Source organism: Pholcus phalangioides, unplaced genomic scaffold (assembly GCF_987345545.1).
Source record: "Pholcus phalangioides strain wild (caught in Gottingen) unplaced genomic scaffold, Ppha-v1.0 ptg000018l_1, whole genome shotgun sequence".
NCBI classification, from domain to species: Eukaryota; Metazoa; Arthropoda; class Arachnida; order Araneae; family Pholcidae; genus Pholcus; species Pholcus phalangioides.
Window position 1 is genome coordinate 9,550,457 of NW_028301611.1, and position 14,222 is coordinate 9,564,678.

Consider the following 14,222-nt stretch of genomic DNA (forward strand, 5'->3'; position numbering starts at 1 on the left):
AAAAAAAAACTGGCCTTTTCCGTAATGTTACAAAATAGCTGAATTTCTCACACTAAGTATATCAAAATTTAGGTATGAAAAATATGACAAATAGTAACACAGAGACCATTAGATAAAGCGAACACACATGTACTTATTATACAACTCTATTCTTCTTAATACTTAGAAAATTTAATCTGAATGGAGCTTTTCTAATTGTTACTTTTTCCTAGTCACAAATTTGTGAGTTGACTAGTAAAATAATATATATTTATCGAACATGATCTAACAGACAGGGCCGTATTCACCGACATGGTTTAAACTATTGTCATATTTTTTGATAAGCAATTGACACAGATTGGTTAAATTCAGGTTTTCCAATCAGGTAACCAATCTATGTTAATCTCTTATCCAAAAATTGTGACTACAGTTTAAACCATGTCAGTGAATACGGCCCAGAGTGTCCCAAATTGTTTGTGCAGTGGTTATCTCTATGTAACTGTTGGCTTTAAAACATATTTTCAAATTATGTGCAGTTACTTAAACTCCTAAAATTTGTTTAAGGAGTCGTATGTGCATATGTAAAAAAAAATCCACTTTCCACATTCACTGAGATGTTTGGATTCAAAAATCTGAGACAAACAAATTTTAAGTAACTGCACATCATTTGTAATTAAAAGTATGTTTCTGAAGTCAACGGTTGCAGAGATATCTCTTGTGCAAACAATTTACGACAGCCTGTATTAAGTCATGTGGATTCTAATGCAGTTACATTTTTACAGCAGCTCTAATTAAAGCTATAAATAGCATATGTGGGCTATAACGAGGGGCTGCTTTCATAACAGCGCTATCCAATCCTTATGTGTCACCGAGCTGCAAAATCCATCGAGATACAGTGGACCCCCGCACACTAATTCAAACCAGAGCCTATTCAGATTAGCAAGCATTTAGGTTAACAGAATTAGTATTTTTAACATGATTTTATTTTCAAGTAGGGTTTTTTTTAACACATTAGATAAGAATCAATAGAGTTTGGTGCCTTCTTTTTTCTCAGAAATATCACTACATTCAAAAACATGTGGGACTTATTTTATTATAGAAGAATGAATACAGATAGAATCTGTTTATTTGGTGTTTCCTTCCCTGTGCATTTTTGCCATTGTTCATACAGATTTAAATGTGGATTGCAAGCCTTTTTTTTTTGTCACATCTTCCAATGCCTTCATCACTGCTTTTCTTCAGAACCTGAGAATTAACCCTTTCCAGCACATTAGCCTTTGAAGTCGGAACTTCAAAAAAAATTTTACGGGCAGTCTATTCAGGCCTAAAGGAGTATGCAGGGATAATTTTGTAATGATTGCACTTATAGGCTACAGACACATGGGCGGGAAATAACTGCAGAAAAATGAACAATAGAGGGGATTGTATAGGACCAGTCACACACAACACTGGGTTCCCAGCACAACAGGTGCGTTCTCAAGTTAGTACGCACAAAAATGCAATTGGTTCTATTTTTTTGTGTTTTTCGTCAGAGTGGACACATGAGAAAATTACACTATGATCTCTTTTTTTATCCTCCATTTTTCTTCTTTTTACCACAAATGGAACATTAGTTATAATAATCAATTCACTATCCAAGAGTCCAGATTATATGCTAATGTACATATGCATTTCCATATTTTGGCCTTTTTTCAGCATTAATGCATTTAAAATCAAAGAATTTTCAGAATAAGTGCATATTGTTGGTCTATTTAAGCTGAATTACTTTTTTTCAAATAAATATTACTCATAAATATTTTCATTACATTGATTTTTTTTTTCCGGAGGTACGATTTAGTGAACTAATAGAGATGTTTGCAACACAGCATTTTCAAAATATCAACCGTTTTATTGTAGTTATTTCTAGAGATATGTCAAAAGTTTGTTTTAGAAAATAGTGTCTAAATTCTTTTTTTCACTGGTATTTCGTTACTTACGGCCGTATTCACCAACACAGTTTAAACTACAATCGAAGGTTAAAGGATTAGCAATCGGCACGGATTGGTTAAAATTCTCAATTTAACCAATCCGTGTTGATCGCTAATCATTTAACCTGCGATTGTAGTTTAAACTGTGTTCGTGAATAGCTACAATGAACTAGAAATAAAAAAAATACTGATTAAAAATATATATAGAAGTTATTTGCATATGCAGTGTGTATATATATGTGGGATATTTTTTGTAAATAAATATGCATTAAGAGAGAAATTGAAAATGTGTGCATTTTAAAAGCATATCTGCTATTTTGCGTGGTGATTTTTTTAATTTATATCTCTTAATGCATATATATAAGAAAAAAGAAATGAAACGCCCTGGATGTATTTTGCATTATGACAGACAGCCAATTAGGAGCTGGCACTGTGTAATCACAAAACTTGCATTCATGTGCAAAGTATACTCTCAGGGGGTGGAAGCTGCTTAAAAATAGGTTTAGCATCCAGCTGGAAAACTCTCCCATGGGTTCGTAGCCTTACTGTTCAATTTTGTGGGTGTGCCCAAGAGGCCCAAAGAGGGCACAACTTGAATTTGGAAGAACATAGACAAGCTTCCAATGTGGAAACTTATAGAGATTTGTGTGCAGCCAACAAGATATCCTAAAAATTCTTTGAAATTTGAATCCATTTCTTCGAAAAATAAGGGTTTCCAAAAAAATAAGCACACAGGCCAAAAGTATGGATCGGCTTGTGCAGTGCTGTTGATAAAGAAGGTTCAAACTAATTTTCAATTTATTTATCGTGTATTTTCAGTGCTCGAAAAGGGGCGCGGTAGCCCGGTCGATAAGATGCTCGCCTAAAGTACCAAAGGATGTTAAGAGGTGTCGCGAGTTTGATACCCGGTTCGTCCTTGTCAGAAAACTTTCCTGACACAGGGGTACAACAAAAAATTGCTACCTCAGGGAGTCCCCCATCGAGGGGTTAACGCACCAACCTCTCGATGAGCATGAAAAAACAAGCCTGCCGTTCGGAATCAGCAATAAATTGTAGGTCCCGGGGGCTAGTTAGCCCTCGTGTGCATAAAATGACGGTGGTGCGACAAAAATGATCAAGTGTTCGAAAAGGGAATTTTTAGATGTGCCCACACTGAGTCAAAAAGGATTACGCAAATTCTTTATCTGAGGAAAAAGTCACGGGCAAGATTAAGGGAATAAGCTGGTTGTGGAAGTATCGGAATGTGATTTTTGACAGGTAAATCTGACAGCACGGACGTAAAACCTTGTCCTTAAATGTCTGCATGATTCAGTGAGACACAAGAAAGCTGTCACAGCTGCTCCATCACGACAATTTGCTGGCTCGCAGGTCCCCTCCGGAGTCAGATTACCTGTCAAAACATCACTCCAATTTTTCTACAATCAGCTTATTCCCCCTGATTTCACCCCATGTGACTTTCTCCTTGGATAAAGAATTTGCTTACGAGAGGCAAATGATTTTCAGGTTCCGAAGAAATGCAGTGAACAGCGATGAAGGCACTGGGAGATGTGACAAAAAAAAAAAAAGACTTGCAAATACACATTTTCGTGAATGGCAAAAATTCACAATTGCACAGGGTAGTTACTTCTAAGGAAACACCAAATAAACAGGTTTTATCTGTATTCATTCTTCTGTAATAAAATAAGTCTCGTAACTTTTTGAACATAGTAGTACAGTACATGCACCGAGTTACTAGCAAAAAATTGTCTGGAACAGCCCAGGATAAGTTGATGAGGGCTCCACAATAGCATTTAATTTCAATTAATGTTAATTGTGACAAGCTTCCGGGATCCTGGTGGCTGAAAGATTATGATGTCAAAAATGATACTGTACATGGAGCGATTCCCTATACCATTCTTTTTCGCTCTTTTTTGGATATTCGTATCAGTTGCATTCTGGTGTGTGTTATAGTTTTATTCCTATTCAATTTATTTAGCCGCATTCATATCCTTGGCTGTGAAACACAGTGTCATTCACCAAACTGCTCAGACCCTTCTCTGCTAAAAAAAAGATTATCATTCTTCTCCCCCCACCCATTCCTGGAATTCTTTGCAAATGAGATATTGCATGTACCCACAAACTCCTTTACATCTATGTTCCCAGATTTTTACCACTAGGACATTGGGCAGCTAAACAGATACTGGACAAATAAAATGTCACTGGCTACTAGTTATCTGGTATCCCAAAACTTTCTGTGTGGACTATGGTATTCAGAGTGTTTAAGCTTGGCAAAAATGAGTTATCGACAAAAGAGGTTTATACAAACTGATCTGGTTACATACAATTATAATCTTTCCAATGCTTTCACTTTTACTGCAAACTTAATGCATATGAAATATAGAATTTTTCAAATACCCTATTAAGAGAAATATAGAATTAGCCAGAAATTAAGCCAATCTGGACCAACATTTAAAAATTAGATAAATATTAATATATTACATGGTTATATCTGAATTAGATGCTGTGATAAAATGTCTCACTGGCTTCAAACAAAGCGTCATTCCTTGACAAAAAAAAAACTTTCAACAATGTGAAAAATTTTAAATTACAATAATTAATTAGATAAAAATATGTTATAACGACAATGGCTGTGATCAAATTTTAACTCTCTTTGATCAACGAAATTTGTTAAATGCAACAATTCTTCTACAAAAACAAAAAAACTCTTGATGTTAATGATAATATAAATGCCACCTAACAACTTGTTTTTTTGAGATTATAACAGAAAAGAACACGTTCTGGCAGTTTGAGTACATTGTTATGAACTTCACTGAATAGCTTGTGAACACATTTTTTAATGAATGAAATAGGCATATCAAAAAACTGAAAAATATTGCACTGATGTGATTCTGGAAAAAATATAACGTTTTCAATAACTAGAATATATTTAAATTTCGCACTGGTTTGGTTTTGCACATACACTGGCTTGAATAAGGTGTGAAAAAATTTTGTTCAGCTGTTTGACGCCAAAGCTTAGGACATACGCACATGTGTTACAAGTATTATATATCATTCTTTCCTACCAAGTATTTGTATACAGCTGAATGTTATGACTGATACTAGGCAACTGGAACAGCAGTAACATTTGAAAGGAAAAATTTATCTTTTGAATAGCTTTCAAGTTTCATGATGGTTTCAAAAAATACGTTTTAGCTGCTGTCCACCGGCATTTAGGAAAACGGCACTGGAGCCTCCAACGAATATTGGAATCTGCAAGAAAAAAATTTGTATAAAGTTTTACAAAAATTCTCCATAGATGCCAACATCTGCTGTTAATTAAAGCAACTAATTAAAGGATTTGTTCCAAGTTTTGTGTGATATGAGTAAAACATTTTATCATGTCAAAAAACCAGACACCCTCTTGCTAGTCAGTGGCATCTAAATAGGTAGGCCAATGTGGTCTGGATTAAACAAAAGTCCCAAATTATCGAAGACTTTCATAAATTACTTAATTCTTCTGAAATCACACTCTTTGTTAATCATATATGTATGAAATCACTTCTTTCGAATGAATATGATTTTATAATGAAATCATATTCTTCGTTAAATTTGAAGTCAGTTGTAATGTCTCTTTGGTTGTAATAACACCTCGGCTATAACGTCAATGATTTCCCATGATTTAGCATGAGAATAATGCTAATAGGCCTTGCTTATAACCTTGATAAGAATGCAACGACCTCGTATATAGTGACATATTTTTTGGCACTTCTGCTTTAGTTTTTTAAGGGGTTTTCTCAAGAAATTCTGAGAATAAAAGCTCATCATAAAATGTTTGTCTTCTGTTATATTTAATACTTGACAATTACATGTTTGGCTCTCCTTTTTTTTTCACCTAAATGTTCCGTATATTTTCCCTTCTCAATTTTTTTTATAAATATGTAATACTTTTCATTTTTTCAATGGAGCTTCAAATTCATATAACTTTTAATAAAATTTTGAATGAAGATAATTTGCGTAATTTATAAATTATGTACTAATGAATATGACAAAAAGATCAAGTGTTCATCTTATACACTACTCAAAACAAGTAGGGGAGCAAGCAAAAAAGTGAAGAAAACCGTGTGAGACAGCCACGTATTGGCATACAATGGATAGTACACGCATATCAATGCGCAATACAGAAAAAAAAACGTAAAAAAATTTGGAATTAAGCTTTAATTCTTTGAAAACATGGAAAAAACATGAAAAGATTATTTAGGGCAACAATTTGGTTACACGTAAACGATAAAAAAAAGTACTGTTTAGACATGATGCATGAGTTTTAATAGGGCGTGTGGTCTCCTCGAACAGCTAAGACTGCTGCACACCTGTTTGCCATGGATGCGATGAGGTTATCGATCAGACTTTGGGGAATATTGTTCCACTCCTCAAGAAGTGCAATCTGCAAGTCTCGGACAGTAACAGGCGGCCTTGGTCGCGCAGCAATGCGTCGTCCGAGCATGTCCCAAACATGCTCGATTGGATTCAGGTCAGGAGAGCACGCTGGCCATTCCATACGCTGTATTGTTTCAGCTTCAAGCATGTTCTCCACCAGACGAGCTCTATGCGGTCGGGCATTATCATCCTGGAAAACAAAGGAATTTCCAATGGCTCCAGCGTAAGGGATGACATGAGGTCGCAATATCTCGTCTGCATACCTTCGGGCCGTCAAAGTGCCATTCCGAATGATATGCAGGTCTGTACGTCCGCCTGTGCTGATTCCACCCCATACCATCCAACCAGCTCGTCTGTATTGTGACCTTTCACAAACGAATGCGGGGTTATTTCGAGTGCCCCTGTCCCTCCATATCAGAACATGTCGGGTGTCACACTCCAGACTGAATCGGGACTCATCTGTAAACAGCACTTGGCTCCAATCATGTTGCTCCCAATCTCGATGTTCAGCAGCCCATCTTCTTCGGGCCGCACGGTGGCGTGGGGTCAACAGAATGCAGACCATTGGCCTACGTGCATAGAGCCCTCCCTCATGAAGCTGATTACGTACTGTTTGGCTGGACACCCTTCGTCCTGTTGCCAAGAGCAACCGTCTTTGCAGCTGCGTAGCATACTCTGTTCTGTTTCGACGGGCTGTTAACCGTATATACCGGTCATCAGTTGTGTAGTGGCGCGTGGCCGACCTTGCCCTGGTCGACGTCTAACATTTCCTGTTTCTTGGAATCGATTCCATAGCCTTGCAACAACACTTCTGGCGACTCCAACAGCGTCAACTACGTTGTGTTTGCCCGGATTCCAGTCTGCCTATAACACGCCATGCCATGGATTCCGGTAAATCACGTTGTTGAGACATCCTCAAGTCACCTTGTCTCAAAAAAAGATACTGCGCAATCGAATTTCACAGTTACGGCAGTAAAACAGACGTTTCTGCAACATCCCGATTTCTGCCCTTATCTCCTTTTTCTGGTTTTTGACGTCATGAACTTTGATTTGCATATGAAGTTTTCTTCTTCCGTTTCCTGCTAGGCTTTAAATTATGGATGATTCATTTTATGTTACTTATCGGTATACATCTTCGCGTAATTTTGTTAAAACCATGTGCTCCTCTAATTGTTTTGAGCAGTGTACATTTGTCATGTTTTTTTTTCATAAATACATTTTTGCTGTAGCACTTTACTTCCTACCAATGGTTATTTATAAGCATTATTTGTCAATATTGCAGACAACTGGAACCATTTTTGGTGAGAAAATCAGCGATTTCCTGTATTTATTATCTCAATTTCCTGTATTTTTCTCAATAAAATAACCACCTTAATCATAATTTCTTGCTAAGTTTGTGATTGCACGTGATGAAAAATTTTCCATCAAAAAATGTCTTGAAACATCAACCTCAGTTGTAAGAACACCTCAGTTATAACAGCATTATTCTGTGGAATCTTTTATGTCATTATAACTGAGTTTAACTGCATATTCAGCATTTTTTACGCATTGCTGTTGTTTTGAATTTGGGTTGTAGTTGATGAAAAGCTAACAAAATGTCTACACCCTGGCCTGGAACTTATGACATCGTTTCTATTAGTACAATAGTTAGCCCCAAAGCCTGAAATAACTGAAGAAAGAAAAAATTTCACAACTTGAAAATAAAAATTTTTAAATTGTTTTTTCTAAAATTTTATAAAAATGGAGCCTATACAGGATGGTTCTTAATAAACTGACACTACTCAGATGTATGTAGTGCCCATTCTGATGGAGGTATTTTTAAGAAACAGGATATATGCACCATAACGAAAAGAAAGATTCAATTTTCTAAAAATAGTTTAATTTTTGACAACCAGGTGTAAAAGTGGTGCTATTTTATCGCAGTTATCCCCCACCTCTGTCTAAATAATATATATACCAAGTTTCAATATGAAATATGTCCATTACAACGGGTGCTACATAGGTCAGAGCACTGTTATACAAAAAAATAATTTTGAAGAGTAATTTTTCCCTTTTATACAAAATTTTAAGGGGTAATTTTACAAAAAGTAGGGTAATTTTACAAAAAGTAGGGTATTTTTTTCAAGGAAGCAGAAATAATTATTTTACAAAAAAAATAATCACATAAAACTTGAAGCAGTATTTTCACTTTTAAATGAAATTTTGAGGAGTAAAATTGAATTTTGATTCATAAATTATGCATTTAGATGCGTATTGGCAAACACTGGGTCAGAGTAGTGTCTGTATAATTAAACTGACACTACTCCGACCTATGTAGCGTTTGTTGTGGTGGATGTATTTCATTGAATTTCGTGAACTTGGTATATAGATTATTTGGACCGTGGGAAAAAGATACATATGATAAAAAAGTGCCCATCTGGTGGTAAAAAATTTTACTATTTTTTTATTAAGTGTTTCTTTCCCTGCCATGGTCCATATATCCTATACACCAAGTTCCATCAAAACACCTCTGTCAGAATGGGTGCTATGTACGTCTGAGTAGCGTCAGTTTATTTATATATAACCATCCTATAAATACCTTTTTTTAGCAAAAACCTTTCAAGTCTCGAATACTTTTTATTTCAAATATCTTTCTACCTCATAGCATCTTGATGCGATATGAAAATAAATAAATAAACAAACTTACCACTCTTTCTCTGGCTTATAGTATACCAATCCAAGAGATATTTCTGTAACAAATAAAAAATCCACATGAAACATATATATCATTTTCAAAGCATGTATTTTGTGCTGAAAATTCTGATGAAATTATAAAAAAAAGTTGGGATTATGCTTGTCCAAATACACCAGCCAGAAACACTAGTACACATAATCCTGTGCTGAATTTCACAGCATCACCCATGCACATTATTGACTGGCTCCGTCAGTTAGTACAGCAGCTGATAGACATCCGTTAGAGTGTTATCTACTGTTTCTGTAAAGGTTGAGTTAATCCCCCTCTAAATACCTTCCAATTTGACTCTATATTTGTAGCTTGAAGATTAAGTAAATGCACTTGCAGCATTTATGCGATAGAAATAATTCTCCTTTACAACTTCTGTATGTACTCGTGCATAAGTCAAGTATTTTTTGCTTCAAAATTTGTTCCTATATTGTTGTATATTAAATTGGAAGATATTTAGATTTACATGTTTTTTGGGGCGATCGGGTTATATGCAGATAAATTTTTGCAGTTTGTAAGAGTCATCCAGCCCACAAAAACAGAGATCGTTGCAGCATGGAGACTCACTGGGCCAAGCAATGCACTGAGATCCCTATAAGTTGAATACAATTGATGGTAAACATCTATGTAAGTTCACCTAAGGTTTCCATGCACCAAGACCCTCACACTTCCCGGGCAGTGCCCAGGTGAGCCTATGCATTAAAGGCATTTCCAAAAAAAAAGTATCAATCCACTCAACATGATGAGTACATCAGTTTATAGATTATTTTCCAACTTCAAGGGGGCCCTGTTGTGAGCCGATGAATATGCTATTTACACTGCCGTATAGATATATATATATATTACAGAAGTAAATATGATCGATTACAAGTAGCAGAAATGTGTCTAGTCTCATTTCATACTCTGATAGGTTTGATTAGAATGAGATAAACAGTTTGGAGTTTATTCTGAATGACTGTGTATAGATTTTTTATGCCGTTTCTGTGATTCCAATTAGACCAAACTTTTTATATTCCATCATGGACCCTTTGTGCAGGCTAGCACCCCCACCCCCCTCCCGCCTCTTTGCTAATAAGATGACGCCAGTGCACCTTTACAGCATATAATAATGTAAAAACAATAAATTATTTTCTCATTCAAGCTCATGGGCCTCCCTGGAATCTCTCTAAGAACCCCTGGTTGAAAACCACTGAATTAGACATATTGTCACTTTATAATGAAAACCTTGTACATCTTTTTTTTTTAAATGACTTTTTGGTAGTTTTAGATTGAGAACATCATATCTCACCAATTACAGCTTTTGAAAAAAAAATTTAAAAAGAATCTGCTCTCTATACAGAAAAAAAAAAAATTAACCCCTTTTGTGAGTTATTCACACCCCATCCTTTTTTTGCTCATTCAGTAAAGTTGGGGATTTTCGATGTACAAGGCTTTCATTATAAGGTGACAATATAGATCATAGTTTCCCAAAAATTTTGTTTCATCGCCCCCTTCATCAGATTTTTTTTCTTTAATCGCCCCCAACTCAAATGAAAACATAGGCTCTAATGTTAAATCTGCAGCTTCTATCACCCCCGGGACCATTACATCGCCCACTTTGGGAAACTGATATAGATCATGTACCAACAATACCTCTCACAGCCAGAGCCCTTGGCACCAACCCAACCAGAGTAAAAATTTAAAACTTATGAATGAATGTGAGATGAGTTATATAATCATCACTTATGCAAGCTCGTGAAAACAACTTAATGACTGGAAATTAACGACAACTTGAACAAGGTGACGGGAATGAAATACCTCCAAGTAATTGCAGAGAAGCTCTATTGACATTTCTTGTAACAGGAAATTTTTATTGTGATCGTTGAGGAAGCAACAGGAGATGAACGTAGGAAATAGGATATCTGTCAGTTCAGGATTACTGAAGTAGATGAAAGGCAGATCACACAGTTGTTTCAATACTGTTGGCTGTTGACCGGACTGTATGAACGTCTGAAAGAAAAAACTCAGTATCACACTTTTTCTTCCTCTACACTAGTAATGGATGAATATAAGCATTCAATTAGTTAATACTTACATAATAAAAGACTAAAAAATATCAAGAAGTAGCAGAAATGTATACAAGTACAGTCGATCCCGCTTATACCATTTTCGAAAACCTGACATGAAAAAACGTAGGCGGGAAAATGCCTTAAACAAGAAATCTTAATGAAAATTTGTTAGGGTTGAGACCATGAAAATAAGCGGTAAAATGTTATAAGGGGGATCGACTGTATATATGTTATTCCCATTCAGATAAACTGCATTCAAATATCGTACATACAGTAGAGCATCAATTATCCGAAACAATTGGGAACTGGGGATGTTTGGAAAACTGATTGTTCAGATAATTGATCACTCATGGAAAAAAGTGTACTAGTGTCATATGAGCAATATGAAACAAAGAAACAATGATATTAAACATAAAACTATATACATTTTGTATCACACTTCTTACAAATAACACAGAGAACTGACTAGCCTAGTTTTACAAGTTCAAAATGACCATTAAAGTAGGCCTACAGTTTAGAAAAAGAAGTCCAAAATGAGTCTTGAGACTCGTTTTTTGCTGCTAAATCTCCCAAACGTTTTAAAGACAGCAATCGGAAAGCCTTACATTCTTCTTGTTCCAACCACTTTTCATAGCCATGAAATTCACAGTCGCCCAATTCACTGCTTTGTGAATTGGCCGACTAGAATGCTTTTGGTTAACCAATGTTTTGGTTCATCTTCAAAGAAAAAAAAAAAGCATTTATTTGCAAAAACGAACTAAACTAATGATATAATTTTTTTTCTATACTAATAATGTTACTCTGATATTTTTTTCTATACTAACATACTAATGTTTTTATTACATGGCCAACAATCGTTGTTTAGAATGTTTAAACTGATATTTTTTCATCTTTAACTTTAGCTTCTTGACAATCACTTGTAATAGTGAATTTTTATTATAAACAGTACTCGTTATAACAGACTTTCACTGTATTTTAAGAAAGGCATGATAACTTGTGAACAGGAATGCAAAATATTATAACAGATTTTAAATAAATGGAGTAAGTCAATAACGCTTACTTGGTTATCCAAGTTCATAACAGTGAAATACCCAACTAAAAGGATAGTTTCATGAAGTAAATCTATAGATTTGTGGTGACTACAATACCAAAGTAGATAGTTGGTAATGTGTCGCAGCTGCAAGGAAATGCCTTCACTACCAAGTATTCCCTGAAAAAAAATTAAATTGATGTGATTGAGACAATATCAGCTGGCTCATTAGAACTACGGTACTATTCAACATTCAATATTTATTGCATACAATTCCGACTTAGAACATAGGAAATGTACTGAGAGGCATTCAAGAACAAAATGTGAGTTACAATTTGAAAATAGTGAATTAACTTCTTTTTGCTAAAACATAGAGATCCTAACTAGAATACATTGTTAGTGAACTTCAATTCAACATAATTTTCTGTGCATATTATGCAGGTTATCCATGAAAGAAAGTGGTTTTTTTTAAAATGTTCTGTGGGCAATATAACATTAGAGAAAGAGATATATGAGCAATTCCCCAATATATATATATTTATTTATTTATCATTCCAACAACAGAAAATTTTGTTTATATGTTTTCAAATTCTGAAACAGGAGGAAAAACTTCAATCCAAAAATGCTATGTAATTTTCACTTGTCTTTTATAACAGTGGTTCTGAAAGTGCCAACCTTTATTTGGAGCATGTCATGGTGAGCTGGCTGCACAGGTTTCCATGGGAAAGTTTAATTCATTCCAGAAATATGCCAAAATTTAAAGATAAGTATTTTTAAAACACCAAGAAGCACTATAAAAAAGGCAAAAACTGACCAAAGCCTAAAATGAACAGCTTCAAAATTGGATGATAATTTACATGAAGATGGGGTAATGAAGATCTTTTTATTTTACACTATGAACGCAATCAAAAACCCAGTCGAGTTCATAGGTATCTTCACACATTTGTGATTATGTGTCAGCTCCTTTATTTTTAATGCATTTTCTATTGACTGAATCTTTCATTTTATATGAGATAGTTCAAGAACTTTTAGAAAGGGAGGCACATTTGGAAAAAAATTCCAAGGTGGTCATGAAATAATCGGGCCAGAGTGGTAGTGATTCTGATGATTATTGGTGCGAAAATTTAGCAAGTGCATCCATATCAACGAAAATGTTTGTTAGCTGAGACTGAAAAATAAAGAAAAAAATCTTTGTTAGCCAAAAAAATTTGTAATCCCACGCATTGGTTAGCCAAGGTATCACTGTATAAGGTGCTGTTTTATTGCAAGAATTCCCCATACTTTGAAATGACAAAAATTCAAGTCATAAAAGTTTGACTGTAGAAAGTAATTCAAATTTCACAAACTCATCGATATGAAATTCACAATGCTTGATTTAGATACTGATGCATTAAAAATGCATTTCAGAAATTTGATTCATAGGTTTCAGATACCTGTTTCTGTTTGATTAAATGAAACAAATAACAAAATAGAAATTTGTGTGAATCACCTGAATGACATATATATTCAAGAGTGAAGAATGGTTCAACATCCTCAAGCTGGCAAGTGTGAGCAATAAAGTGTGATCTGGTAGCTTTGATGGCTTAACATCTCCAAAGGACGGCGTCCCATCATGCAACAATATACAATACAACAGTGACACAACACCAGCCAGATCAGTGAATTTTAGAGTTGCTGTCAACTGATTTATGTCTTCACTCTTTTTCCGCTCGAACACATCATTGTAGCTGCAAAAAAAAAGATAAAATAAGATTTTCACAGCACAATATATGATTGTTCTTTCAGAATGTTTTCATTACCCGCTGCCATATTTTTTATCTTCTTGCTGTTGTTGTTTACATGAAATATTTATGAATGTTTTCCGTGCTGTCTGTCTTTGTGAAGGGAATCCAACTTGCATTTGTGAAACAGTAGGCCAACGTGTTACTTCAAAGAAATGAACGTCAATTTCTGAGTTTGGGAAACATGTGAAAAAAAAAGATGCTCAGAAGTTTCTGAAATCAAACTCAGACCTTTCAACATCTGATTAAGGTGCACAAAGCATCATTAAAATTACACAGTGG

General features: G+C 34.9%; 1 protein-coding gene across 1 annotated transcript in view; it reads right to left on the reverse strand.

Moving 5' to 3' along the window:
- Positions 1-367: 367 nt before the first annotated feature.
- The window catches only part of ssp3 (SCAPER domain-containing protein short spindle 3), a 62,528-nt gene continuing 48,673 nt past the window's right edge, over positions 368-14,222 (reverse strand). Inside the window, exons 25-29 of the mRNA XM_089247746.1 lie at positions 13,649-13,886; positions 12,190-12,339; positions 10,879-11,070; positions 9,046-9,088; positions 368-5,195 (exon numbers count right to left, since the gene is read on the reverse strand). Coding sequence (XP_089103872.1) covers positions 5,110-5,195; positions 9,046-9,088; positions 10,879-11,070; positions 12,190-12,339; positions 13,649-13,886 — 709 coding nt within the window. The 3' untranslated portion in view covers positions 368-5,109. The remainder of the gene's footprint in view (positions 5,196-9,045; positions 9,089-10,878; positions 11,071-12,189; positions 12,340-13,648; positions 13,887-14,222) is intronic.